General features: G+C 41.6%; 2 protein-coding genes and 1 long non-coding RNA gene across 3 annotated transcripts; 2 read left to right on the top strand and 1 right to left on the bottom strand.

Annotated features, from left to right (window-relative positions):
• Window positions 1-247: 247 nt before the first annotated feature.
• Window positions 248-27,497, top strand: LOC138959192 (uncharacterized). Its single transcript, XM_070330592.1, has 10 exons — window positions 248-1,609; window positions 2,029-2,062; window positions 2,711-2,967; window positions 4,801-5,065; window positions 5,558-5,722; window positions 6,253-6,417; window positions 24,650-24,820; window positions 25,423-25,587; window positions 25,807-25,924; window positions 26,316-27,497. The coding sequence occupies exons 1-10, from the start codon at window positions 1,529-1,531 to the stop codon at window positions 26,830-26,832; spliced, it is 1,938 nt and encodes a 645-aa protein (XP_070186693.1). The 5' UTR covers window positions 248-1,528; the 3' UTR covers window positions 26,833-27,497.
• LOC138959181 (uncharacterized) lies at window positions 7,361-11,313 on the bottom strand. Its single transcript, XM_070330558.1, has 2 exons — window positions 10,284-11,313; window positions 7,361-9,361 (listed from the first exon to the last, which is right to left on the bottom strand). The coding sequence occupies exons 1-2, from the start codon at window positions 11,272-11,274 to the stop codon at window positions 8,415-8,417; spliced, it is 1,938 nt and encodes a 645-aa protein (XP_070186659.1). The 5' UTR covers window positions 11,275-11,313; the 3' UTR covers window positions 7,361-8,414.
• Window positions 11,782-14,343, top strand: LOC138959182 (uncharacterized). Its single transcript, XR_011453648.1, has 2 exons — window positions 11,782-12,020; window positions 13,270-14,343. It is a non-coding gene; the product is annotated as an uncharacterized lncRNA (long non-coding RNA).
• Window positions 27,498-27,724: the final 227 nt, after the last annotated feature.

The raw sequence follows: 27,724 nt of genomic DNA, 5'->3' as shown, positions 1-27,724 counted from the left end.
ACGTTACATAAAAATCGCCTACCGTTCTCTCAGCTGATATACATTTCTTCCTCATTAACTTTACTTGCTATTTTCTAAGAAAATGACTTAAACATGCCTTTGTAGATATGTAAACAAATCAACGATCAATCTATATCATGTTAACACTCGAAGACATGATCATCAGTGAGGAGCGATGGTAGGGTAAGAGGGGGGGGGGGGGGGGGGGGGGGGGAGGTAAATTGAACAAGGCGAATATTTTGATAATTCATGTAACAATTTTTTTTATGTCACTGTGTTTTTACGTTACTGGTGATTGTCAATGACATTTGCATGAGAAAAAAACGGAGCAACGACTAACAACTTGTGACGGGTGGCAGGTGAGAACTTTTAGAATATTTTAGCTGAATGTCTAACATTTTGAGTACAGTGTTGATGTTAGAAATTTGCAATATCTCTACTCTTTGGTCTTTCAGTCATGGAAAATAGTCTTAAGAAGACATGAAGAAAGCTCTGGCAGCAATGAAAGATAGTCGCCTATATGTAAATTAGTTCGGCTGATTTGAACTGTGCCCTGTTCCGGCAATTTATCAGACTAGTCGAAAAATTTTAACTTTTTTTTCAAAGTTCAAGAAACAAGTCCGTGTGTTGACAAAACACATAAGATCCTTTATTTCACTTGTATATATATGTGTAGGTCTAGCCCCAACCTTGAGATATAACCCCACCGTCTTTGCTTACCGACTTCTATGGGCCAGCCACAGCGTCTAGTTCTTAGGGTGTTTTTCTATTTTCGTTTCAGAAGGTTTGTTTGTTTGTTTGTCTTTTCGTTTGTCTTTTCGTTTGTTTTTTCCGTTTTTGTTGTTGTTTGTTTTGTTGTTGTTGTTTTGTAGTAAAGATCCTGTTTAGTCACAACTGAGCTGCCGGAATCGGCGTCAGCATATGGCACTATAAGTTGTTCTCTAATAGGAGGGTATGAATATAATGGGAGGGAGCCCAGGCCCGTACTAACCAGCCATTGTACGTATAATTATACCGCTGAGACCAAATTACCATTATTTAAACTGAGCGCTGTGCCGTTGGCCTCGTCAAAAACAAAAACAGTGGATAAGCTGGAAGGACTGATTCCGTCTATGCAGGAGGACTGCTACGCAAGAAATATTGTGTTAGTTTACTACTGACTATTTCTTGCTGTGACCATTGGGACCGGCGGTTCGGTAGTGCAATCAGTCGTTAGGCCTACCTGTAAGGTGGCACACTACTCATCAACTCACGGTGACGAAATTAGAGCCTAAATGATTTCGCATACCTGTATTAGAGTAACACAAGGTTTTGCTGCCACGGAACAAAGACTGGGAACTGGTGTGTCTGTTCAAATGTGAGTGTTAACACTGACCCTGCGAAGGAGATGGAGTTGTGTGGTGACACCTTGTCAGCAAACTCGATATTTTTTTTTAGTCTAGAACTTTAATGTGGTGTGTACGCGTGAATGTACCAACTAAACAGTCAGCAGTACCGCATTGGAAACTGAGTTGTGTTTCCGAAGCAAATGACACAAAGCAAGACGATGCCAAGGAGAGCTGATTTTGTTTGTCTAATTTGTGGATTGTTCCTGCTGTCATGTACTGCCGTACGTATAATCTCTCTCTCTCTCTCTCTCTCTCTCTCTCTCTCTCTCTCTCTCTCTCTCTCTCTCTCTCTCTCTCTTTCTCTCTTAGTCAAGTCAAGTCAAGTCGTCGGACAAAAACGGATAGAGAGACACAGAAAAAAATATATATAAAGAAAAATCTGGAACCTGTATGATTGCACAAATTTCAAGCAAGATTAAATATAGACATGAATCGTTTTAAATTCAATTCTTTCTTCTTTCTTTCTTTCTTTCTTTCTTTCTTTCTTTCTTAACTAGTCACGCATTAATAATTTGTTTGTTAACTAGTACGTATACCTTGTATTGATGCTAAGGACTGTACCGTGCGTGTGTTTTTGTTCAAAAAAGTTAAGTATAATTATTATTATGCAGATAATGTAGTTTACACATTCAATTTACAGAAAGACGAGCCAGAGAAGCTTGTTCCTCTAACAGGTATGAACACACAGTCAAGCAGAACGCAAAGATACGAACAAACCGCCACTGACACACATACAAACGCAAAGATACGAGCCCACAGAAATTTACGCAGACAGACAGACAGACAGATAGACAGACAGACGCTCAAACACTCCGTCTCACTCACGCACAGACACACAGACAGATAGACAGACAGACACTCAAACACACCGTCTCACTCACGCACAGACAGACAGACAGACACCCAAACACACCGTCTCACTCACGCACAGACAGACAGACAGACAGACACAAACACACGCGCGCGCGCACGCACGCACGCGGCACGAACGAGGCGAAAGCAGAACTGAAAACATGATATTTGTGTGCTGGTGTGTATGTGTGTGTGTGTGTGTGTGTGTGTGCCGGTGTGCGTGCGTGTGTGTGTGTGTGTGTGGCCGGGGGGGGGGGGCGCCTGTGTTTTGGGCGCCTGTGTTTTTGTTGTTGTTGTTCGGTTGCGGTTGTTGTTGTTGTTGTTGTCCTTCGTTTTCTTCTTCTTCTTCTTCTTCTTCTTCTTCTTCTTCATGTTTATTCCCGAGGGAGGGACGGAAGTATGGTACTTGGAATTAAGCCAGACGAATGCAAATCTACAACAACCACTCATGCGCAATTATCATATTGCAGATTCTGACCTCTTATACCAGTCGAGGTCTGCGGTTGGAGATGCCTTCATACCCGCGACTTTTCAGCAGACCTTCCTCTTCATATACGCCAAGAAAGAAACTGGGCAGTGCAACGACTTGACCGTCTATTATCACCTACTGGACGCTGCTCTGCACACAAGTGAAAAGCAGTTACCCCAAATCTGCCATGTGCAAGATACGCAGGACACTGTCACTGGGCAGCTCGTTGTTTCCGACGTTGAAGAACATGGTCAAAATGTACGCGTGTTTCGTTAAACAGATTGATTGATTCTTCTTCTTCTTCTTCTTCTTCTTCTTCTTCTGTTTAAACTCCCACGTACACTCATGTTTTTGCACGAGTGGATGTTTACGTGTATGACCGTTTTTACCCCGTCATTTAGGCAGTCATACGACGCTTTCGGGGGAAGCATGCTGGGTATTTTCGTGTTTCTATAACCCACCGAACTCTGACATGGACGGATTACAGGATCTTTTCCGTGCGCACTTCCTCCTGTGCTTGCGTGTACACACGAAGGGGGATAAGGCACTAGTAGGTCTGCACATAAGTTGACCTGGGACTGAGATCGGAAAAATCGCAACCTTCACCCACCAGGCCGCGCGGCCGGGATTCGAACCCTATTAATTCATATTTTAGAACATTGAAACCCCCCTGCCCCGCGTGAAGCTGCTCATCACTCTTTCGTGAGACCCTAGTTTTCCAGATTTTTTTAACGTAAGTCTAACCATTCATCTCCATGTTCAGACTCCATCCATTTTAAGACCTAGTTTTCTCATTTTTTCAAGGTCTTAACAAAATCCGCCGTATCATACTCTCCACTAGAATGCTGCCATTGGTGTTTCGTTTTTCAGTGAGCTGTACATGTATCGTGTGTATTACGCTGAATAAGATCACACACCGTTTAATAATAATAGACTATTGGAAGACAAAGGAAATGATAATGGACAACAGGAGGGGGGAACATGTACACAGGGAGATAGTGATCAAGGGGGAGGTCGTAGAGAAGGTAGAGCAGTATAAGTATTTGGGGGTGATTATAGACAATAAGTTGACATGGAAACCAAACTCTGATGCCCTTGTGAAGAAACTCCACTCTCGCCTGTACTTTTTGAGAAAACTCAGGTCTTTTAACATCAGACAAGAAATCCTTCAGATGTTTTACACTTCAACGTGCAATAGTGTGTTGTACTTTGGCTCCGTGTGTTGGGGTGGCAACATCAACAAGCAAGACAGGGATAGATTAGATAAATTCATCAGGAAAGCAAGTGGGGTGGTTGGGAGGAAGCAGGACAATTTCACATCAACACATGAACGACGACTGACTGACAAGGTACAGAAGATTTTGGCTGACGACTCGCACCCACTCAGACCGGAATTTGACAGTGGACGGACAGACAGGAGCAACAGATTCAGACAACCAACCGCAAGATCCACACGCTACAGAAATTCGTTCATTCCATCTGCAATTCACATCTTCAATTCTCAGGTGGGGCGGTAGATGCTGGTGTTGTCGCTCTGATGCACGGGGTCAGTGTTCTGTATTGTTTCAGTATTGTTGATTTTGTTTTGCATTCTACTCTCTTAGACAATATGTGATAACCGGCAAGGTGCTGACTTTCTTTTGTGCATTGTTGATGGTGAATGCATGTTAATTTATTTTTAATATACTTTCTTATGTGATAACCAATGTGCTATATTTTCTCAGGACAAAGAACAAATGTTTATTTTGAATGTTTTATGTATGTTATTATTACGGACACAAACGCTCAGCAATGTAATTTCTCTTTTAGAGATTAATAAAGTTATTGTATTGTATTGTATTGTATTGTCTAGAAGCGGGGGTTCTATAACTATAAATTCCGAGTTGTGTCTACACATCATTTTTGAACCATGCTTCGCGTGACGCTGACTCCTTTGACCAGATGTGTTTGGGGCACTATGTGTCTAATAATTCTATATTAAGCATTCAATGTAATTTATGTATAAAACGCATATTCTCCTGTGTCCCCGGTACACAAACACAACCTCTCACTGTTCCTCCCGCTACCTTAATTCTTGTTTTGCACGTGCAGATTCTCGTGAACGTCACACTGATGTACGACCAGGGTCAGAGCAAGATCTTGGAGAGGTGCAAAGACACGGTGCACGAGCATTTCGAGCAGACCAACTCGTCTCTCACCGAGCCCCTCAGAGATACGTTCTCCCCTATGTACTGCCCAGCCATTTACACAGAGAGTGGGGCCCTGTTGGTACATTCTGGATACTTCTGTCGTGATGCAAATCAGATACAGACCCAGGCATACTCTCAAGGCTCCTCCACGCCTATTATTGTTTGCGGTGAGGCACGGATAAAGACAGACAGAAGCACATCACAGATACACACATTCACATAAACACGTTGATTTTAAACCATCCGATTTGTCCAAAGCCAGAACAGCTCAACTCTGGCTAATTTCGACTGTTTTTGTCCAAAGCAAGTTAAAGCACAACACATTCCTACCTGGGAGGAGGGGGGGGGGGGTCAACTAGTTCAGGGTCCTCTGCATCTTCGGAGTCTCTGTCTGTCAATATGAAAGCCTACTTGAGTAAACTACATTCATGTTCTGTCCAAAGCAATTAAAGCCATCCCCCTCCCCCCCCCCCCCCCAAATCGGCGTATACTGCCTGAATGATGGCGGTGTAAAAACGTTCATACACGTAAAATTAAAGTCAACTCGTACATAAACATGAATGAACGTGGGAGTTTCAGCCCATGTACGAAGAAGAAGAAGAAGAAGAAGAAAGTCAACCAGATTCCTTATTACAATATATGTTGTTGGTTTTATCAAGAGTTCTGCCCGGTGGGTGAGGAGAAGTGGCCAGGGTCCAACGTGTGCACACCATGCCAGCAAGGGTTCTACAAGAGCGACGAGGCAGCGGTTCTCTGTACCCCGTGTCCTGCCGGTTACGTCACCATGTTCAACGGGTCCACCTCCAGACATGATTGTTCTCTCCGTGAGTATTGTTGATGTTCTTCACACTATAACGGACTGTGAATACTGATGAAAAATACTGAAACTGTCAACTGTGTCAGTCTTGGTTGCAAGCGTTCACCGACGCTACTGGTGTATTTTACTCAGAATATCTATACCCCCCCCCCCCGCCCCCTCCACCACCCCCCCCCCTCCCCCGCTACCTCCTCTAGAGCTCGCTCTATCTCTCCTCCATATTCATTGGACAACGAAGATGTGAAAAACCTTGTCTCAGTGTGTTCGGTGCGGCATTATTGTTTTCGAAATCATGCCTCAGTATTTTACAAACAGGGCGAGTCAGGTTCTCTTTGGTAGAAGTCATAGTAGGACATGATACAGCGGAAGATAGGGGGAGGGGGGGGGGTGAGGATAAGGAACCAATTTTACAAGAGTGCAAGAGCTCTGAATAACCACAGATATATAGTGGTATAGTGGGTCACAGTACTGTGTTTAGGAGTGACAAAGTGATAAAAATTCCGCACGTAACACCGGCTTGTCGTTCTGCTGTTACAGGAGCATGTGACGCTGGAACTTACGCAAACGCAACGGAGCAAGGTGTGTGCAAGGCATGTCCGTTCGGCACGTTCCAACCGGAGAGATGGCAGCAATTCTGTGTCTCGTGTCCTGCGGGCTTCACCGCGTATCAGGAGGCTGCTGTCAGCCTTGATGTGTGTCTCCGTGAGTTCACTTCTTTTGTTCTTCCTTGCATTTCCGGCATCCTTCTTGCTGCTTGGACATTGCTGCAGTTCCACACACTCTATGTGTTGGCAACAAGGTTCTATAAAGTAAGATGACAATTTCTGTTTATTATGTGCACTCTTTTTTCCTTTTCCTTTTTTAAACTTCAGCTTTAGTGAAGGGTATCGATTGTTTTGATCCTTCAGATGCAACTGATCTAGAGGAAGTTTTCATTAAACGGCTTACAGAGACATATATTATACACATACACTGTTTACCGAGTGAAAAGTGTTACCGCAGTTTAACCTGCAACAAGAATGCAAAGCAGAGCAAGTAATGCTTGGCTCTGCACCTTGTCGTTCAGAGCTAGAGAGAGAATCACCAAAACGATGATCTGGCGGCGTCTTCGCCTGCCCACTTTAAGGCCATGTGAGGGCCAAATCGCTATTTTCCATATCTGATGATCAGCACTGTTTGTGTCGCTTTTGTTATAATACTGATGGTCTCTGAATTAAAAAATGTTAATGTGTTTGTTTATTGTGTATGTCGTTGCTATAGAAACAGAAAAGTAAACAGCAGCCATATTGGATTTTAGGAACCGTTTTTTCCATATCCAAATGCTCGATTTCTGTCCAATATTTTGCATAAATATAGATTTAGATCATATCTACAGATTTACCATTTATTTTTTCTGTGAGTATTACAGTTATTTAAAAAAATTTTTTTTTATCATAATGTTGAAATTTTGCGTAAAATTTAATATTAAAAAAATCGTAAAGCCAACATTTCTTTTCCGATTCATTATTCAAATGGTAATTCTGTAGATAGTATGTAAAAGTACAAGTATGCAGAATTTCACAGAAATCTAACCAGTAGATTTGAAATCATTTCGTTCCCAAATGTCAAAACATGCAAACTGAGGAAAAGGCAAAAACGCACACAATTTGTTTTGAAACCATTGATAGTTGTAATTAAACTCAAAATACATACATGTATCACCAAATTCCACACTGAGGAATGTCTTTCACACCTTAGAGACACAGTTTAAAAGTTAGGGAAGACATAAAACATAAGTTATTTCAAACATGTGCAGTACACTAGGAAAATTGTTTGTCCCGAGTTACAAACAATGCATACACACACTCCCAATTACAGCATGCACACCAAAAAAAGCTCGCTCACTCGTTCACGTTCACATTCACACACACACACACACACACACACACACACACACACAAGCTAGCTCCAAATTACGAAACATACCCAAGTCATTAATTGCACATATGCGTACAATAACCACAATATATGAGAATAATGTTAACCACAATAACAAGTCGCGTGAAGCAATATAAAAACATTTAGTCAATCAGTATGAAACTTAAATATCAACACCACAAACCAGTCATCGCCAAGACTACGAGATACATTTAGATAGTCTCGGCTAACAATACCGAGACGGATCACGCTCGTCTCCGCAAAGCATGAGACCGTATAGTACTTACTAAACCTATTTTCTGTAATTCTGAGCACATTGTTAGAGTGAACATGACATATCTATATATTTTTGAATTCAGGAAAAAATGAGGAATGCAATGCAGTCAAAGTTTATTTTGTTACTAAAAATTAGATTTTAATGACAAACTTAACAAGCAAACTCATTAATTTATTTTTAAAATTTTGAGCTGAAATGCAATACCATAGTCCGGACTTCGTCGAAGATTGCTTTACCAAAATTGCAATCAATTTGGTTGAAAAATTAGGGTGTTAGAGCGCTGCCTCAACTGCCTAAAAAAATCCGGATATGACGTCATCAAAGACATCTTTCCAAAAAATGGAAAAAAGACATCTGGGGATATCGCACTCAGGAACTCTCATGTTAAGTTTTATCAAGATTGGTCCAGTAGTTTCCTCGGAATCACTTTATACACAAACACACCATGAGTCATGACCCTCGTCTCGATTCCCCGTCTATGTTAAAACATTTACATAGTCAAAACTTAGAACATGCCTGCAGCATATGCAGGGCCACCTTCCAGCTGAACAAGTTCTTCCAGTCTCTTTGACTTGGCTGCCCGCACTTTGTCTCTCCTTTTACTTTGCTTGTCTCTCACAGCCTTCAGACTGTTCCGCACCCTCTTGTGCATCCTGGCTGCTCCAAGCCTCTTCATGTGATGTCCAGTCTGGAATCCGAAGAACTGGGCAGAGTCGGCAGCAGCAGCAGGTCCAAAGTTGAACTCTCTAATAGCAGTCAAGACTGCAAACTCAACACGACTGCGGGAAGCAAAGTGGTCCTTAGCACATCTTGACCAAATGAGGCTGTGGAGACACTCATTGGCATTTTGTGTCTTGCCAGAAACACATCTGCTGAGTAGGTGTTCTTCAGAAAGTCTCTCATAAATGGGCAACAGGTGTGCAGCTAACTTCTCCTCATTGAGGGGTGTGTGGATGAGGTGTTTGTGTGGACCTGGAACTTGGTGCTTCGCCAGCGCTTCCTGAAAGAAACACCACGAGCTCTCTCCAGCAGGACAAAGTTCATGTTGTGGATTTTCGTCAGTGGAAAAACAATGGTACAGTGATGCCATGATTGCTTTTTTCATGCTACACACATCCTTGTTGCTACGAATTGCCCGGTTGTAGTAAATCTGTAGCTTGCGTATGGCATTGCCTGTCAGCTGACCCCTTCCACGTCCACCAAGAGTCACCCCTCGCTTTCGGCAGTCTGTCACCATGTTGCGAAGAGCTGTACCAAGTCGTTTACTCACATGGTTCACACACTCTTCCTTGTCAATGTGAATATCCTCACCATAGGGCTTGATGTCGTTGAGCTCTGTAAAAGTCTTGGAGTCACCGTCCGACAGAAGTGTTGTGTAGCGAAGCTTGTTGGTGTTCACCGATCGACGCCATATGACACGGGCTGCTTCCACCTCCATCATCCCTGATGAGCCTGCAAACAAGAACAAAATAAGAAATGTAATTTGCAAACAGAGTATTTTTTAAGTGTGTGTGTGTGTACGCATGTGTTATTCACAGTCATTGTACAGCTAATACTTCAACTGTAATTAATACAGAAAAGAATTGAAATAAACATGGAATTACCAAATTACTGTATATTAAATTTCTAGCAGCAGGTATTTATTTATTTATTTATTTATTTACTTTTATTTATTTACGAGGATTTATATCGCGCACGTATCTCACCCCACAAGGCGACTCAAGGCGCATGTTACCTATTAATAGTGGTGAGAACATGTTATATTGTGGCACTGAACATGTTAGATTGTAAACGTTAAGCATAATTCATCAATTGATACTATTTGAACATTTTTAAATACACTTGTATTGTGCCACACATACTTACACGTATGTATGTGGCCACACATGTATAGTTGTATGTATGTATTTGCCACCCCCTGACCACTACTAGCTCCCTCTGTTCTAAGCCCGTTGATTCTGAAGACTTGTGAATCTCACTTCATGCTGTAAATACAGCTCTCTCTCTCTCTCTCTCTCTCTCTCTCTCTCTCTCTCTCTCTCTCTCTCTCTCTATCTGTGTGTGTTTTCTTATTATTTTCATCACACACATCCACTCCCCCATGCCCTGAACTATTCTTAAAAATTGGATTTATATATGCATGTGTTACAACTTTCATTATTATTATCATAAATTGATGATCTGTCTTTATGACGCTTTTTTTTAATCCATCATCCATGCCTTTAGTTTTGGTTTTCAGTTTCACTGGAATGCATGGAAAATAATATCCACTCATCGCTATTACATTTACTTGTAATTTGCTATATTTGAGTAAGTTGCTTAAATTTGAAATAAACTCTATTCAAATATTTCTGGGCAAACAAATATAATTTACCTTTATAGTTCACCTCACACTTGTCCAAGTGGTCCACGAGCCAGGCCGCATACTCCTCTGGTTTTTCCTGAAACAGCTTCTGCCCCGTAGACTCGCACACCTGGCAGTAGGTACACATGACATGGGCATCAACACAGAGTCCAGTAAGTAAGTCCACAGCACACCCAACTCCAATGTGCGAAGAGTGTCCACGAGTAAGCCAGGTGCCATCATAGCTCACAATAATGTTCAGGGTGTCATCGACACCAAGAGTAGTGCCACAGTATCTTGCATGAACTTCTCGAACATATGCAACAGTCTCACTGAACACATGCTTCCGGAATCCCTCTAGTTGTGTGAATAGTTGGCTGGCATGAGTATGAAAGGTCTTGTGGTGAAGTCCAGCTAAATCCATGTTTTCACAGAAATTTCTGAATGTGGTGGCTCCCAGTCCACAAGCAAGCGAGGAATACACTGCCTGTCTGTTCATGTCGAACACTTTTGTCTTGGATTTAAATTTTGTCGCCAGATACTGTTCATACACAGGCTCTTCGCACGAAGAACAGTTCACCTGGGCAAATACTGCCAAGCCACTTGTTGGTCTGGAGTCTGTGCAAAGAGACAAGCACTTGTTTTTGCACTGTGGACAGCACAAACTTGCAACCATACTGTCTACTTCGGCAAAGTCTACAACACCCCTCTGGGTTTTTACCAGGGTTTCAGTAGCAGCAGATGACTTAGTGTCAACTCCACCGGAAACAAACCTCTCATACGATTCTTTTTTGAACTCACTTCTTGTCTTCGTGCCGAGAATGTTTTCAGTGGAAGGAATCGACGCGGAAAATGTAGCACTAGCAGACGACCCCAAAACCGGCACACATTCTGTCACGTCAGTCAGCACAGAAGCTGATTGCGCTGATTTCTTCGCCTTCCATTGACTCTTCACTTGATCTGTCCTCTTTTTCGTAGATTTTGGGGCTCCTCTGGTTGTTGATGGCTTGGTGCGAACCATTTTTGCACAGGAGCGTGTACTTTCACTGCTTGTAAACAAGCGCCATTGTTGTACCACGTGACCCCGGTTGAACGAATCAAAATCGCATCGTACGTCATACTCTCCGTATAAGGAAGTTGGCGTAGATTGAACTACATTGACAATGTTCCGTTAGAGCCGAAGTAGTCCGGAAAATAACGAAACAACGGTCACATGCAAACAGGGGAGGCTATGTAGCATGCAACGTCATGCAGTGTTCGCCCTGTCGTCTGCTCAAATTTGCTGATCAAGGTGTTGAAAATCGGCAATAATAAGGCAAGTTCAGGACAAATGAACGCAATCAGGCGAGGGTTGGTTTATTGAATTTATTTTTATTACACAAAAAAACCATGTATATGCAACATCAACGGCAGAAATTGAAAGAAAAATGACCACAGTTTTCCAAACAGTCAAAATGTCTAAATGCCCAAATTTGCCCAAAAGCTCAGAAATCACCCCCGCACATCCCCTTAAAGATATAGTCTCCGCCAGTAAAAGGCCTTCAGATCGCCCTAAAAGCTTTACCATAAGATTCTGCGTAACGAATAATGTTACCACACAGAAGGACAAACTTAACTTTGCAGAATTAAAAGTTTGGGAAGTTGAATCAATTGTCGTAATATCAAAGGAAAATGCACTCTTGTGATGTGTTCCGTGGGTGATGTCCCTTGATTCGAGACAACATGGCGACTATCAGGGAACGTTTTGACGAATTGGAGACTGACCAGGTAAGTGTCGGATTTGTAGACCACAGGAAATGTTGTTTATAATCAAATAGGGCTTTCAATACAACAGTCAGTATTAGTGTAAAAGTTGATCCCAGCAGGACTGCAAAGAAATCTGTAAGGCGAGTCATTTCGAACCATTTGGTTGGTATGATGAGATGGATACCAGTAAGTTCGTCAAACGGTAGATTCGTCACCGGTCCCCGGTAACTTCGCCACAGTAGTCCGAGCGCGGCTGTTATGTAATGGTAATACAACCTTGCACCTCCCCCCCCCCTTTCTCTCTCTCTCTCTCCCTCTGATCCCCCCTCTCTCTTTCTCTCTCCCCCTCTCTCCCGCTCTCTCTCTCCTTTCACAGAGCATATGTGATGTTGTGCGTATTTATTTTGTATCTCTTTTTTCTTTGAGTAGGTGAAGTACACAATATAAAATGGCATTTTCATTCTCTCTCTCTCTTAAAAATGTGAATCTTGAATCTCTCCCACAAATCAAACATCTGAAAGCACTAAGCTCTAAGCATAAACACCCGCCCACCCTGCCGGTAACTTCGTCACCCGTGACGAATCTACCGTGTGACGAACTTACTGGTAGCCGATGAGATCACTTGTTTTCAGCTACTAGAGGCAGTAGAACGAGGACGTCAGCCGGCTTTGCATATGGTTTATCCCACACAAACTTAATACTGACTTTTCCCCTCCCCTCCAAAGTGCTGCTGATCGAACTTTGGACCATTGTAATGCTTAAAATTCGTGGAGAAACATCCAATCTGAAGTTAATTTTGGCTGACGTCTTTCCGATACGACGAATGACTCCGACGATAGCTCAATCAGTGAATGTGTGTAGATCATGGATTGGAAAATCAAGGACTTGCCTTCTGAAATAATTATAAGACTCTGCATTTGCACTGTTACTCTTTTGATAATATATATATAGATGCATTTTTTTTTAGCTACAATTCATACCACTGGAATAAACACAACAGTAAACTAAAAGTAAAAGTGTGCTTTGCTTGCAAGAGTGAGTAGAACAGAAAATACTAATTATCACACCCATTTTAAAAGCAAAAATTCTACTCGCACTAGTAAAGCTCATGAGAGCTGAATTTTATTTGTTCAATGGGCAGTCGATAGAGAATGAATCATGCTCTTCAAAGTCAAGTGAGCTTTTCTTGATGATAATAGGTTTGATACAGATACTGTAAATTGAGTAAGGATGAAGTATGAGAACTGTAAACTCTTCTGGTTCCGTCTAGGCTATGGAAGTTTCGCTTCCAGCAGAACATGCTGTCCTTACTAGTGCTAGAGGGCGGCAGGAGAGGAAGAGGTGCGGACAGAAAGTGATCTGCTGAGGAACCAATTTGAAGGTAAATCAGGATTAGTTTTAGTCCTTTTCCTAGTACTTTCCATGCACGGGTTCACACACACACACACACGCATGTATACACAGAATCATGAATGACAATAGCACTTGCACAAATAGTTATATAAGAAATAATAGGGTGAACTTTGATGACAATAACAGAAGATATTATTTTCTTGGGTGAAGAGTATAATGGGGATTTCACAGTTATAATTATGGCAAGGATAGAAGTGTGCTGTGCATCTGTCTGTCAAAAGGGCCCACCAACATTTTGTTTCCTCTGAAGAGCAATATACCACAGTTGTGTGATATAATTTTACGTGCAAGAATGCCTTTTGTAAAAAAATTCCTGATAACATAGTGAGACACACAGAAATGCAATAGACAACACCCTTGTGACATCATTGTTTATTTTGCTGTCATTAAAATGATCCATTCATTGTTATTATACATTCATCAGAATACTTTCCTATAATTTACATGGAATGTATCCTGTGAGGAAATACACAAGTACAGGTTGTAACAAAACTCTCTCCTCTGAATTGTTTAAGGTTTCAAGGGAAAATGTGCTAGATGTAATATGAGAACATTAGATGAGGTAAAATTTACAAACAATAAAAAAAAACTTGACTAAATATAAAAAGCAAGTGTGAAAAATCACACGTTGTCAATATAAAACAAGAGGCGAAGGCATCAAGGCTCACGTAAGAAATCGACAAACAGTAACACAAACTCAATCACTCTGTCACACACACACACACACACACACACACACAGAAAGAGCATAGGTGAAACTGTGCAAGAAAGCGAGACACTAGATCTAGATCTGTCTGTCTGCATGTAGCCTACTTACAGGGACACGACTGCCAACTAGTCTCGGCCCGCTCAAAATAATAATGACCAGACTTTCAGTACTTCCTTCGCGTGACGTCTAACCCTCTTACGTCATAATGTGACGTCAATGTAATGTGACGTCTTCAAATGTTAGAGTTTCTACCACAGACATACACACGCACGCACATACGCACAGACAGACAAAGTTACGATCGCATAGGCTACACTTACGTGAGCCAAAAATGAATGTGCTTTACAAAACTGTACTTTCTTTTCTTTTGAAATAGTCACTTTAAAATTTAAAAAACACACCATTGTTCATAAGAAATACTTTGCAAGTTTTGCTCATCGTTCAGGTTAGTGGTGTGTTATGACTCGTTTATGCCTGGTTCAAGCAGGCATAGTTGTAAAAATGGGTATTGACTGATTTAAAAGTGAAATAACAATCTTTCCACTTCCAGAAACTTATCCAGGAACCAGGCCAGGAGAAACTCCAAGCCCTAGCCTCTAAATGGTGAAGCTGAATGCTGGCCTTATGACAGTAAGTACCTATTCCTTGTGTGAGATTTGCTCTAAATCCTCTGCAAGTGCAAGCAGACAGTTGCCACTATTAAAATATTTTTAAAAAAAACTCTGAAATAATTCTGTCTGAGAATAGGGTTAAAATAACAGTTTATAAACATAAATCAGAGAAAGTAACCTTACAAATAAGGGGGCATAAAAAAGAGGGTTTCTGTACAGTACATGGGTACGAGCTATGAAAAGGAAAGGTGTACCAGAATTCAAATATCTTGGAGAAATGTGTACAAATGAGGCAAAACTCGCCTCTGACAAAATGGATATGATGCAAAACAACATGTTTAAATAATCAAGTATTAGAAGATTATTTCAAGGAGAGGGTGACATATAGTATATTTGTGTCTCAAGAGACAATCATGTGCAATTCATTCCAAGAAGCTAAAGATATGTTACAGGTGCCTCTACACAAATATTCACAATGTCCCAGGACAGTCTTGTTTTACTAACCAGTGTCATCACTCATGTACATTTCTTCTTCTGTGTTCGATATAATCTATATTAAATTGCTTTCTGTTTTATATACCTGCCTCAACTCTGTTCTATCATACTGGAAAGCCTGTACTGTCACAGGTGTATATCCCCCCCCCTCCCCACACACACACACCAAGACTTGCTCTATTACATAAATTACAATTTCTTCTTTCTCATTATTTTCTCCAATTTTCTTAAATTTGGTGCATATTTTTTTTAACAATTTTTATGTTTAAATCTGAATCAAGTTTTGTCACTGAAAGATAATTTTCTGTTTACACTCCAGGATTTTGATGCACTGGTGGTTGGTGCTGGATGAGAGGTTCCTTTCACTTGCTTGGGCCCAGAGAAGCGACGCCCTCGTCCTGGAAGAAGCAGAAGAGGGAGACATCAATAAAACACAACACTATGCTGCTTACAGACAATTTATTTTGTGCAAATATGGTTATTTGGGAGAACGAGTCCAAATAGCCAGATACAGTTAATGTGTGTAGGCCATAAGGAAAAAATGTACCGATCCAGCTGGCCAGTACACAGGCTAATATGCTGGTCGCCTGTGTTAAGTACAGAGTTGTGTCAAAAGTCATGCATGTTGAAAAGGTGAATTTAGAGCCTAGGTTTAGATCACCCCAAAGAAAAAATCACATAAACCAGTCTGGGTGGCCGGGTGGTAACGCACTTGCGCTCGAAAGCGAGAGGTTGCGAGTTCGACCCTGGGTCAGGGCGTTAGCAATTTTCTCCCCCCTTTCCTAACCTAGGCAGGGATGTCGTTAGGCGTCAGGCATAGACCGATTGAAAGGCTCAAATGTCCGATTCACATAGCAGCATGGCGGTCTGATGTCCTATCGTTTTGAACTGAGCACTGTCATTCTCCGATAAGAACACCATTCCTTCGGACAGCGTGATATTCGATATTTTCCATTCAAGATACACATTGTCCAAAATTGACCGAGCACTCTCGCCTACAGGTGCACTGAAGTCGTGTAGTGCTGACCTTGCGTTTTTGGGATTTCCAAACCGTTTGCGATATGAGCCGTTTGGGTACAACCGTCTGCAGCACACTAAAGTTTAGGAGTACGGGAGACAACTCCAACTGACTATAAGTCTTGCGTCTGCTTTTGGTTTCAGTTTAAGAAATTTTGACGAAGCGCATTGAATTATGCCACCGAATTAAAACTAATAGGCCTGCCAAAGATCAACAAAAGCTGAAGACCTTTGGCTTTTCAACGGCATCCTGTGCTACGTTTCGGTCAAAAACAGGTGAAAACGCGACGAGCGTCACAAGAATGACAGTGCCAATGACAGTGTCGCATTGGAAACTGACACAGCCACGGAAAGAGACGTTTTGTATTTTGGGACTGCTGCCGGAAGGAGACCGTAATATATGGTTTCATCACTGTCAACTGGTTACAGAAAAAATCGTCTGCTCCAGTGAGCGGCGAAACCAAACGGTTGATTATCACGTGACACTTTTGTCATATTTAGAGTTGTTTGCACAGTAAATACAGCCGCGAAAAATAGCTCGCTTGAAACTGTCTTACATATCAATTCCTTTGTAATTTATAAATTACCAAAAAAACCATGAAAAATCATTATCGACGATCTCGAATCTGCTTATTGTTCACAGAACCCACTGTATATTTACCACTGGGTTACATTTTCATTCCTATTTGCTGATGTGTAAAAAATTTTTTTGTACTGTGCACACTATTTACTCGAGTCAGTAGTTGCGGGTAAAATCTGATCCCTGTTTTGAATTTTGTGGAATCATTTTGCGAGGATATAGCTCAGTTGGTAGCGCGCTGGATTTGTATTCAGTTGGCCGCTGTCAGCGTGACTTCGATCCCAGGTTCGGCGGAAATTTATTTCAGAGTCAACTTTGTGTGCAGACTCTCTTCGGTGTCCGAACCCTCCCCCCGTGTACACTACATTGGGTGTGCACGTTAAAGATCCCACGATTGACAAAAGGGTCTTTCCTGGCAAAATTGCTTTGGCACAGTTAATAATTGTCTACCTATACCCGTGTGACTTGGAATAATAGGCCGTGAAAGGTAAATATGCGCCGAAATGGCTGCAATCTACTGGCCGTATAAAATTTCATCTCACACGGCATCACTGCAGAGCGCCTAGAACTGTACCCACGGAATATGCGCGATATAAGCCTCATTGATTGATTGATTGACATATCGATAAAGTCACGAGACAAAGAACATCAACAAAGACCATATGGGCAATCATGTACATTTTTGCGGGGTGTAACGGAGATCGACTTTGTCTTTATAAGAATAGGAATCACATCATCTTAAACTCTACACATGGTGACAACTGCAACGCGTGTGTCACACAGCATGACAAACAAGTCGCGTAAGGCGAAAATACAATATTTAGTCAAGTAGCTGCCATTTTTCAGCAAGACCGTATACTCGTAGCATCGTCAGTCCACCGCTCATGGCAAAGGCAGTGAAATTGACAAGAAGAGCGGGGTAGTAGTTGCGCTAAGAAGGATAGCACGCTTTTCTGTACCTCTCTTTGTTTTAACTTTCTGAGCGTGTTTTTAATCCAAACATATCATTTATATCTTAATGTTTGTGGAATCAGGAACCGACAAGGAATAAGATGAAAGTGTTTTTAAATTGATTTGGACAATTTAATTTTGATAATAATTTTTATATATTTAATTTTCAGAGCTTGTTTTTAATCCGAATATAACATATTTATATGTTTTTGGAATCAGCAAATGATGGAGAATAAGATAAACGTAAATTTGGATCGTTTTATAAATTTTTATTTTTTTTTACAATTTTCAGATTTTTAATGACCAAAGTCATTAATTAATTTTTAAGCCATCACGCTGAAATGCAATACCGAAGTCCGGGCTTCGTCGAAGACTACTTGACCAAAATTTCAACCAATTTGGTTGAAAAATGAGAGCGTGACAGTGCCGCCTCAAATTTCCCGAAAAGCCGGATATGACGTCATCAAAGACATTTATCGAAAAAAGGAAAAAAACGTTCGGGGATATCAATCCCAGGAACTCTCATGTAAAATTTCATAAAGATCGGCCCAGTAGTTTGGTCTGAATCGCTCTACACGCACGCACGCACGCACGCACACACACACACACACATACACCACGACCCTCGTTTCGATTCCCCCTCGATGTTAGAATATTTAGTCAAAACTTGACTAAATATAATAAAAAAGAGCCCCTGCAATGAATATTCCATGCTTAGTCCTATTTATCAGTTTTGGTGGCGCTGATTCGGCAAATGAAATGTTTTAATTATGTTGTGCTGGCTTGCAGCCCAAGATAGATATTAAACAAAAGCAAATTTATTTCTTCAGGCCTAACCATCATAATGCCATATATGCATGGTGATCTGTAAACTTTTGTTCTCTGTGCACAGTGCATGTGTAAACATTTTGTTGTTCGCAGAACGCAGAACCAATTTCACATTTTAACCCTTAGGCTGGTTGTCGCGACATATGTCGCGCTACTTTAGGTATACTGTCACCTGGTTGTCACGACACATGTCGCGCTACTGGCTGAGTCTGTTTGGTCGGTTCTGATTACCTCCCATGTATGCGAAAACCTATAATATTATGACCGTTTTTTGTTATTTTTCTCTCTGTTAATTCACCAGTGGCTATGTAACATGTGTTACAGAATTGCACCAGTGTAAGAGTTAACATTTTATTTTTCACTCACATGTTTGCTGAAGTGTGCAAATTTTGTTCCATTTAGTGCTGTTTTTTCCTGTCTCAAGACATATATGGTGATGTGTTCAACTATTGTTCTCTGGGCACATTTTTTTGCACATTTATGTCCCTCACTTATGTCAATGTAGCCGCTAATTTGTTAAGTCGAGTCAATCGTACAAACGTTTCATTGTGGGTGACTCGAGCTGTCGGGGTACTGCGACGAGATATCTTTCCCAATTATATGATTGGTGTTATATATATTCTTTTACACATTTTAACTAGCATTCATCATCTTGGTTGAACTTGAAGCGTGACAAAATGATTTTGTCACATTGATTGAATTTTCAGACTGTCCACATTGACTGAAATCTAAGAAAAGGGCACAATTTAACGCTGTTTTATTCTTTCCCAATTATATTATTTGTTATTGTTCACAGAACCCACTGTATATTTACCACTGGGTTACTTTTTCATTCCTATTTGCTAATGTGTCAAACTTTTTTTTGTACTGTGCACACTATTTGCTCATTTAATGCTGTGTTTATGTGTTTGTTTCACTCCCATGTGTCATATTTTCTGAGATTTCGGTCAATGTAGCCACTTTTTTTGTTTGGCCGCATTTAGCCTTTCCTTCGTAACTGTCTGTCTTCACCAAGCTTTAGATTCTTGCATTACTAATGGCGAGCCGCTATGCAAGAAAACAAAGAAAGTGTATTCAAGCGCCGAGCCGGGTAAAAAGAAAATATCACTACATTGACCGAAATTTCAGAAAGCGTCACATGTTTGCTGCTGTGTAAATGGTTTGCAGTTCATTGCACATTGAACGCTACTTTTCTTAGGTTTGATGTTTTATCACATTTTGTTGTTCTGTGTGTGCTAGCGCCTTTTTGGGGTAAATTTGTCACAATTACTTCTAAATTTAATATGTTACTGTTGTCACTGCACAAGTCATGGCCAATCCACCACTGTGCCCTTTTTTATCTCTCCCAATAAATGTATGGCATTTTGTTCTGTAGGCGCTTGCCATTGCACATTGAACACGTTTTTGTTGTTGCTTATTCATAATTAACTCTGTAATTATTGAAGAAGAAAAAATCCCGTGCAGAGCACGGGTATTACTAGTAAATTATAATACATTACATAAAGCTCTAAATATGTAAAAATATCGGTTTCCTTGCCAGACAAGGAAACTCAAGGCATCCTGTCAGGGAGAGAATGAGCTGAACTCATTTTGACCTGAGTTCAGGATGATGGTAGAGAGCATAGCAAATTTGAACAAACAGTCCCTGCTTTTGAATTTTTGAAGAAGCACAGGAAAAATGTTTTTTCTTTGTATTTATAGACTTTCTACATTTAGAGTTTTTATTCAATCTATCCCGCAACTCACATTTTTTTAACAGTTTCCACAATTTGACTGAACTGATGTTTATTTTAACTTTAATTTGAACTATCATTTATTCGAGTCTAAAAAGTCTGAAAGAGTTACAATGTGTCCTTTTTGCTGATCAAAAACTGTTATTATATGTACCTGAAATTTCAGTAGTTGGGGATGTTTCTCAGGAAGTATTTGCTCATCTTGTAGAGCCTTCAAAGCAGGTATCCATGACTGCATACCCTAGGTCCCTGGTCATACGACAGCAGCCAAGAGTGCTCATTGACAACATGGTGCAGCTGTGGAAGTAATACAACAATGGCTCTGGGTTATTGAGATCTCTCAAACAGTGAAATTTAGAATCCAGACACTAGTTTCATGTTTTTCCCCCTTGAACTGTTCAGAGAGAATGTGTGGCTGTGGTCTTGAGATTTACATCAAATAAAATTGAACAATGCTCTTGTCAATTGAGTATATTTGTGTGCATTTGTTGTTTCATTTATTAATAATAATAATTGTCTTGTTCTCTAACTGTAACCATTTGTTTCTCCGCAAAAACGCAATAATAAAGAAAGAGACAAGTTATTTTCAAACCAATGGCAGCTTATGCAATCCCGGCCGATTTACTTATACAAATAGATATTATATACACATGATCTTGATAGAAAACTAAACAAATTAAAAATATGACCACTCACCTGCACTCATTCTACGGCATGTATTTCTTTGAAACTAATTACATAGTCTAAATAACAAATGAAAACACAGGCACACACACACACACACACACACTCTGACACACACACAATAAAACATCATTCACTCTTCCATTTCATTTGGTTCAGAGACAGCAATGTGCAAATTATAGATTTATTGACTTACACCGACTCCTCTACAGATGAAATTAAGAAACATCTGACTCCTGCATCACTGGTTGTCGTCCGCCAGTTGCCTTGATAGATGTAGAAGATTGCTGTTCTTGTGTCTTCGCATAGTAACTGATAAATGAAAAAAAGGTATGTGTGAGTTTTTGAAAATATGCATCTGGGCACATTACATAACATACCATACGCTATGTAAAGATGTAATTTTCTCCACATGATTTACACAAAGAAACCATAAAGAGCGCATGACTACATTTTAGGCCCCCTGCTATTTTATTTAATAATAGTTGGGAGGTACAGAACTCCTTCAGTCAAAGCATGGAGCGCCTCCTGCCAACTTCTCAAAAGATTGTAACACCTTCCTGGCTGAATAATTTGACAAATGTATACAAGTATTGAAGTAGGGAGTAATATATTCCTTTTTATACACAGCTTACCTCACTGGAAGAATATTGAAAAATAAGTACAGGAATGTGATCTATGAAATCTGAGAAAATCAGTTAATGAACAGGAGGGAGTCTTTAAATGGGAGTAAATTAACGAGGTTATGAAAACAAATTCTGAGTAAACAATGTCTTAAAATGGAAGGTCGAAGGAGTCTGAAAGTGGGGGGTCTTATAAAAGTGGGATCCACTGTATAAACACAAATGAATGATAAATATACAAAGGAACAATCACACCAACACACACCCATCCCCCTAAAAATAAAGCTTATTGTTGCAAGCGTACATTCTGTTACTTCTTGAAGTTCTCCTCTTGTTATTTTTTGTTCTAATTTTCTAAAAGAGAACATGATGAATGTATTGAAAATCTGTCTGCATCCTCATGACTGTTCCCGTTTCACTTATACCTCTTGGCTGCACACCGTCACAGAATCAGCTGTTCCGAGCACAAATCCTGCTCGGCAATGTTTACAAATGATGTCCACGTCATAGTTTATAAATAGCAACAGAAACAATGGTGGCGCTAGACAGTCTCAGACACCCGTGTACACAAAGCACAGCCATGTGTAAGTGATGTTAGACTCGTCTGGCGATAGTTCTTGGCGTTAACCACCCCCCCCCCCCCCCCACCCCCCCTAACAGTATAGCGCGGACCCTAGCGTGTCACTAGCAAAGCGGGCCTTACTCTCTGTATAGTGCGTTCACTGAGAATTCATCACTTTGTGTTCCGAAAACATAACAACTAGAATCAGCCGCCACAGCCAAATAAAATACGTATGCATGCGCTCGCTTGATCAAGCATTCATTACATCGATACAGTACTTTGGTGCTTCGACAAGCAAGATCGAGGATGGTGAGTTTGATTTGAAACTTTCGTTTGAGTTGTTTCTTGAAAACAAATCGTACGTGGAATCTGAACGATTTACTGAGGAAGATCTTCGCAATGAACTGTGTATCGCGGTGAAGAAAATGACAGTTCTGAGTTCGTCAAGTGACGGAATTTACGAAAGTGCACATGGATACAAACAGTGGCTGGTCCATTTTCGTGAAATGGCAGGACCAGCAAGCATTACTGATTAAAAATGTAATGAGGCTTCGGCCAGGAAAAAGTATAGATCTACACAACAAGAACTTGGATTGTCGTACTTACAAATCTTGCAGGATTTCTGCGAGCGCTTCATCGGCGGATTCTGCCCCAACGCAACGGTTACACTTTTACAGCCTCCTGTATCCATCGTTCCCATTGATATCCTATGAATATGGTTCGCTTGTTGCGTTCTGCTGTAGTTTGTCGTCTGCGTCGCTTCCGTTCAGGTTCTGTCATTGGTTTCCTTTTCATTCTGGACTCAATTTCGTTGAGAAATGAACTAGCTCTTTGCGATACGTCCGATTCGTCCGCCATTTTTTGCCAGTTGTCATGACAGCAGCCGTCTCGGCGAGCACAGGCGACGAAAACCAGTCTTGACGGCCAATTTTAATCTTCAAATGGTGGAGAGCTCGGTCGCGACCAAATGCCAATTTACTCATTTTGATTTAATTATTTAGCATACTTCTGGTGCTTTATTGAGCAAACCGAGCCAGGTGCGTCTTAATTAAGGTACACTAGACTCCTCAAACTCTTCAAATCGGCCCAATTCGGCAAAAAACTCTCCAAGATGGCGGCGTGGAGACTCTATCTTTAAGTAAGTCGTGGTGCGCAGCACCAGGACTGCCAACATGGGGCTGGAAATACCACGTGACTCGGTCTCATCTAGCACAAACAAGCGTCATGACATCATCACGCTCCATGACGCAGCTCTAGCAGTAGCTCGTACTGACACCACTGGCTCAGTGCGGGGAGAAGACGCGCAAAACCCTATCGCGCTCAACCATGCACGCAGTCCGCGATGTTGTCCACGATATATGTTCACCGGGCACGAATGAAGTCGCGCTGGTGCACGCACACTCTCAGTCGGTACTCGTCTATTAGTATGGGCAGCAGCTAGTGCTGAATCCAACACATGTCGTATCATGCTGTGTTTTTACATTTAGTCAAGTTTTGACTAAATGTTTTAACATAGAGGGGGGAATCGAGACGAGGGTCGTGGTGTATGTGTGTGTGTGTGTGTGTAGAGCGATTCAGAGTAAACTACTGGACCGATCTTCAGTTATGAAATTTTTCATGAGAGTTCCTGGGTATGATATCCCCAGAAATTTTTTTCCTTTTTTCGATAAATGTCTTTGATGACGTCATATCCGGCATTTTGTAAAAGTTGAGGCGGCACTGTCACACCCTCATTTTTCAATCAAATTGATCGAAATTTTGGCCAAGCAATCTTCGACGAAGGCCAGACTTTGGGATTGCATTTCAGCTTGGAGGCCTAAAAATTAATTAATGACTTTGGTCATTAAAAATCTGAAAATTGTAATTAAAATTACTTTTTTATAAAACGATCCAAAATTACGTTTATCGGATTCTTCATCATTTTCTGATTCCAAAAACATAATATAAATATGTTATATTCGGATTAAAAATAAGCTCTGAAAATTAAAGATATAAACATTATGATTAAAATTAAATTTCCGAAATCGATTTTAAAACAATTTTATCTTTTTCCTTGTCCGTTCCTGATTCCAAAAACATATATGTATGATATATTTGGATTAAAAACACATTCAGAGAGTTAAAAAGAATAGAGATATAGAAAAGCGTGCTATTCTCCTCAGCGCAACCGCTACCGCGCTTTTCTGGATTGTTAATTTCACTGCCTTTGCCACGAGCGGTGGACAGACAATGCTACGAGTGTACGGTCTTGCGGAAAAAATGCAATGCGTTCAGTTTCATTCTGTGAGTTCGACTAAGCTTGACTAAATGTTGTATTTTCGACTTACGCGACTTGTTTTTTTCTTTAGCTTGCTGTGTATTTTGTTTTACTTTAATTCCAAGTATAAAGCCTGCGCAAAAAAGCTGAGAGAGATTTTTTAAACAATACTGTTTTGTGTTGTCAGCTGACTGCAAAGCGGGCCAAGAATATTCCAACACCACCCAGACCTGCGAGCCCTGTCCTACGGGATATTACAACGATGACCTTGACCCGTCTCGTTTCACGTGCGCGGTGTGTCCTATGGAATTCATCACGGCGAGGACAAGAGCCTCCTCTCTCAGCGAATGCACTGTTCGTAAGTTGTTCAGTGCTGGTTGTGTTCATTTCCCTTCACAAACGCCTCCACCCCCAATTCTGGAAAATCTATCCGTATTATTTGACAAGCACGAACAAAACGTCTTTTCATCAGTTAGCCAAAACATAATTTTACAGCAGTTCCGTATGACACAGTGTATACAAAGTTCACAGAAACAGCAACAAGGGAGACTAGAAGCTTATATATGTATAGTGGTGTTCCTGCATGACAGTACAACATGTAAGGCGGTAACGGCTGAACAATTTGTCTCAATAAACCAAATCTATTAATAACGTAATAAACGTTGCATAATGATTATAAAGAAAGACAGTAAAAGGAAGGAAGGAGGGAAAGAAGATGAATAAAAGAAGAGGGATGGGTAGGAGATGTGCAGAAGTTAAAGTTGTTGTCCGGCTTGTTGAGCATTTATTCTGGTTTGCCCAAAGTGAGGACGTATTTGTTCTTACAGCTGTTTGGGTCATGTGGCTGTCTTTATCTCAGCACCAAGTGTGTGTTCTGTTGTCCCTTTGTAAGTTGATTTTGGCTGTGAAAATCACTGGCGTTTTTCATGGCTTAGTATTTGTATGCGTTCTTTTCCCAAGGAAACTGCACAGTGATGGGTCAGTATCGTGACGCCGCGGACAACGTGTGCCGGGAGTGTCCACGCGGCCAGTGGCAGAATCAGAAGTGGCAGACATTTTGTTACAGTTGCGACGTCGGCCTCACCACCGAATATACGGGTGCTTCGGATCCTGCCGCATGTTACCGTAAGATTTTCACTTCATGTGTACATTGGTGTGATAACTTTAATAGACTGAGGCGGGTCTGCAGTTCTGGTTAAGAACAAGACAATAATAACTCCTTTTGTGTGTACCGCCAGACTCTGACTGTTGCTTCCGTTCCGAGTCATCCGTGTAAAAAAAAAAATTAAAACACCTCAGTGCGTGTAAGAACACAAGTGATTATTTCTGTCTGTGTGTTGACAGAATCAGAGGAGGGGCCGACATTTCAAGACAACGACAACGTGGTCATCGGCATGCTAGCGGTGTTGGTAGCTCTGGTCATTGGCAATCTAGTTGTCGTCGGCTATTGCCTCTTTGTTAGGTAAGTCCGACGTTCTGCTTATCCGCATTTGCGCTCTCTGGAATCCCGAGGTAAAAATAGGGATGAACAGAATGTGCATGATTGTTGAACTCATTTATTACGGAGGCACAGAATTTTCGAGTTGGCGTGTGAATTTTTTTTTAAATCTCTCTCTCTCTCTCTCTCTCTCTCTCTCTCTCTCTCTCTCTCTCTCTCTCTCTCTCTCTCGCTCGCCTTCGCCCTGTGTGTGTGTGTGTGTGTGTGTGTGTGTGTGTGTTTGTGTGTGTGTGTGTGTGTGTGTGTGTTGCGTTGCGTTGCGTTGCGTTGCGTTGCGTTGCGTACCTTCGTGGGCGTGTTTGTGCGTAAGCTTTAAACTTACGAACTTACAACTGACAGTGTGATTGTTGTGCAGGCGACACCACCAGCTCGTTATCCCTGTCAGCACCTCAGGGGACGGCGAAGAAATCGGCGGCGAGTCGTGGAAGGCGAGCAACCGCAGAGGGTCATGGGAGTACCAAGACATCGACCTGTATGACATCATTCGTGACGTCTTACCTCACTCCGCCATCAGCAGTGGGAACGCCGTGACGTCACAGTCCACGTTTCGACCCATAGACTCGGGAGCTGAGGCAGCAGCAGCAGCACCTGCCGCAGCAGCTTCGACGTCCAGGGCAGCGGCGAAAGACTTTGACGCCATCATCTACACAGAGCAGAGGAAGTACGCTGTAGCCTGTTCTGCGGGTCAGAAAGACCTGGTGGACCTCCAGACTGAGTCGGCCGCAGTGTTCAGCATAGCGGACACGGAGGATGACCCGATCTACGACGATGTTATCAACACCTGTCCGATTTACGAAAACGCCGAGACCCTTGCTTTGGGGACCAGCTTGTATGCCTCTTCTAGGCCTTCTCGACAGGACATTCTGTACTGATGCTATTGCCTTACTTGGATAATTATGTGGTCTGGACCTGTATTTAATTAATGTGTTCAACCCTTTAAATTCTTTGGATGACTTGTGTCATCCTCTTAATCGGGTCCTGATTTGGCCTATTATGGTCCGCTGGACCCGAAAAGCAACAGCAAATAAATACATAAATATCCTGTTAATCGATTATTTGTACTTTCACGCGCAATTCCTGAGAAAACTACACTTTGTTCAAAAGGTGAAGTATTGTTCTGATTTCTTGCCACGAGTTTCCAGACTATTTGATGACAAACAAGACGAGATGGTCATGCCGCAATGGGTGAAGGGTGGGATTGAAGGGGAGGGGGAGGGGGGATAGGGATATTGCCTTTGGGGAGCTACCATGTCGCTTCAAGGGTCGGTCAGGCATGGGATATTGCCTTTGGGGAGCTACCATGTCGCTTCAAGGGTCGGTCAGGCATGGGAAGTGTCCCGCCGAAAGGCAAATTTCCGCCGAAATTTTTTTTGGTTCTCCCGAAAAAGCATAAGTGTCCGCCGAAAAAATAAACTCGGGGAGACCAAAATGGTTCTAAAAAGTTAATTTAATGGCAAACTTGGAGCTCAAATGACACAAAATTGCACCATTTGGGTTCTTTGGAAAACAAAATTCGGGGGGGGGGGGGGGGGGGCGGGGGGGGGGGGGGGGGCATCACGCCGCTCCCAGACGGCCCCCCTAGTAAGGCTAGGCGCTTTGCACCGTCGACTTTGCTATTAATTAAAAATGTTCAGCCTTTTTTGCTTTTTTCAACGGTGTTGCCGCATTGATTTGATGACAAACAGGCCTTGATTATCATATTGGAAATTTGCGTCTTGGATGAATGGGGGAGTGGCCGGGGAAGTTGGCGGGAGGGGGGGGGGG

The sequence above is a fragment of the Littorina saxatilis genome, linkage group LG2 (assembly GCF_037325665.1).
Source record: "Littorina saxatilis isolate snail1 linkage group LG2, US_GU_Lsax_2.0, whole genome shotgun sequence".
Classification (NCBI taxonomy): Eukaryota; Metazoa; Mollusca; class Gastropoda; order Littorinimorpha; family Littorinidae; genus Littorina; species Littorina saxatilis.
Note: the sequence above shows the minus strand (reverse complement) of the source record. Positions and strands in the feature narration are given on the sequence as shown.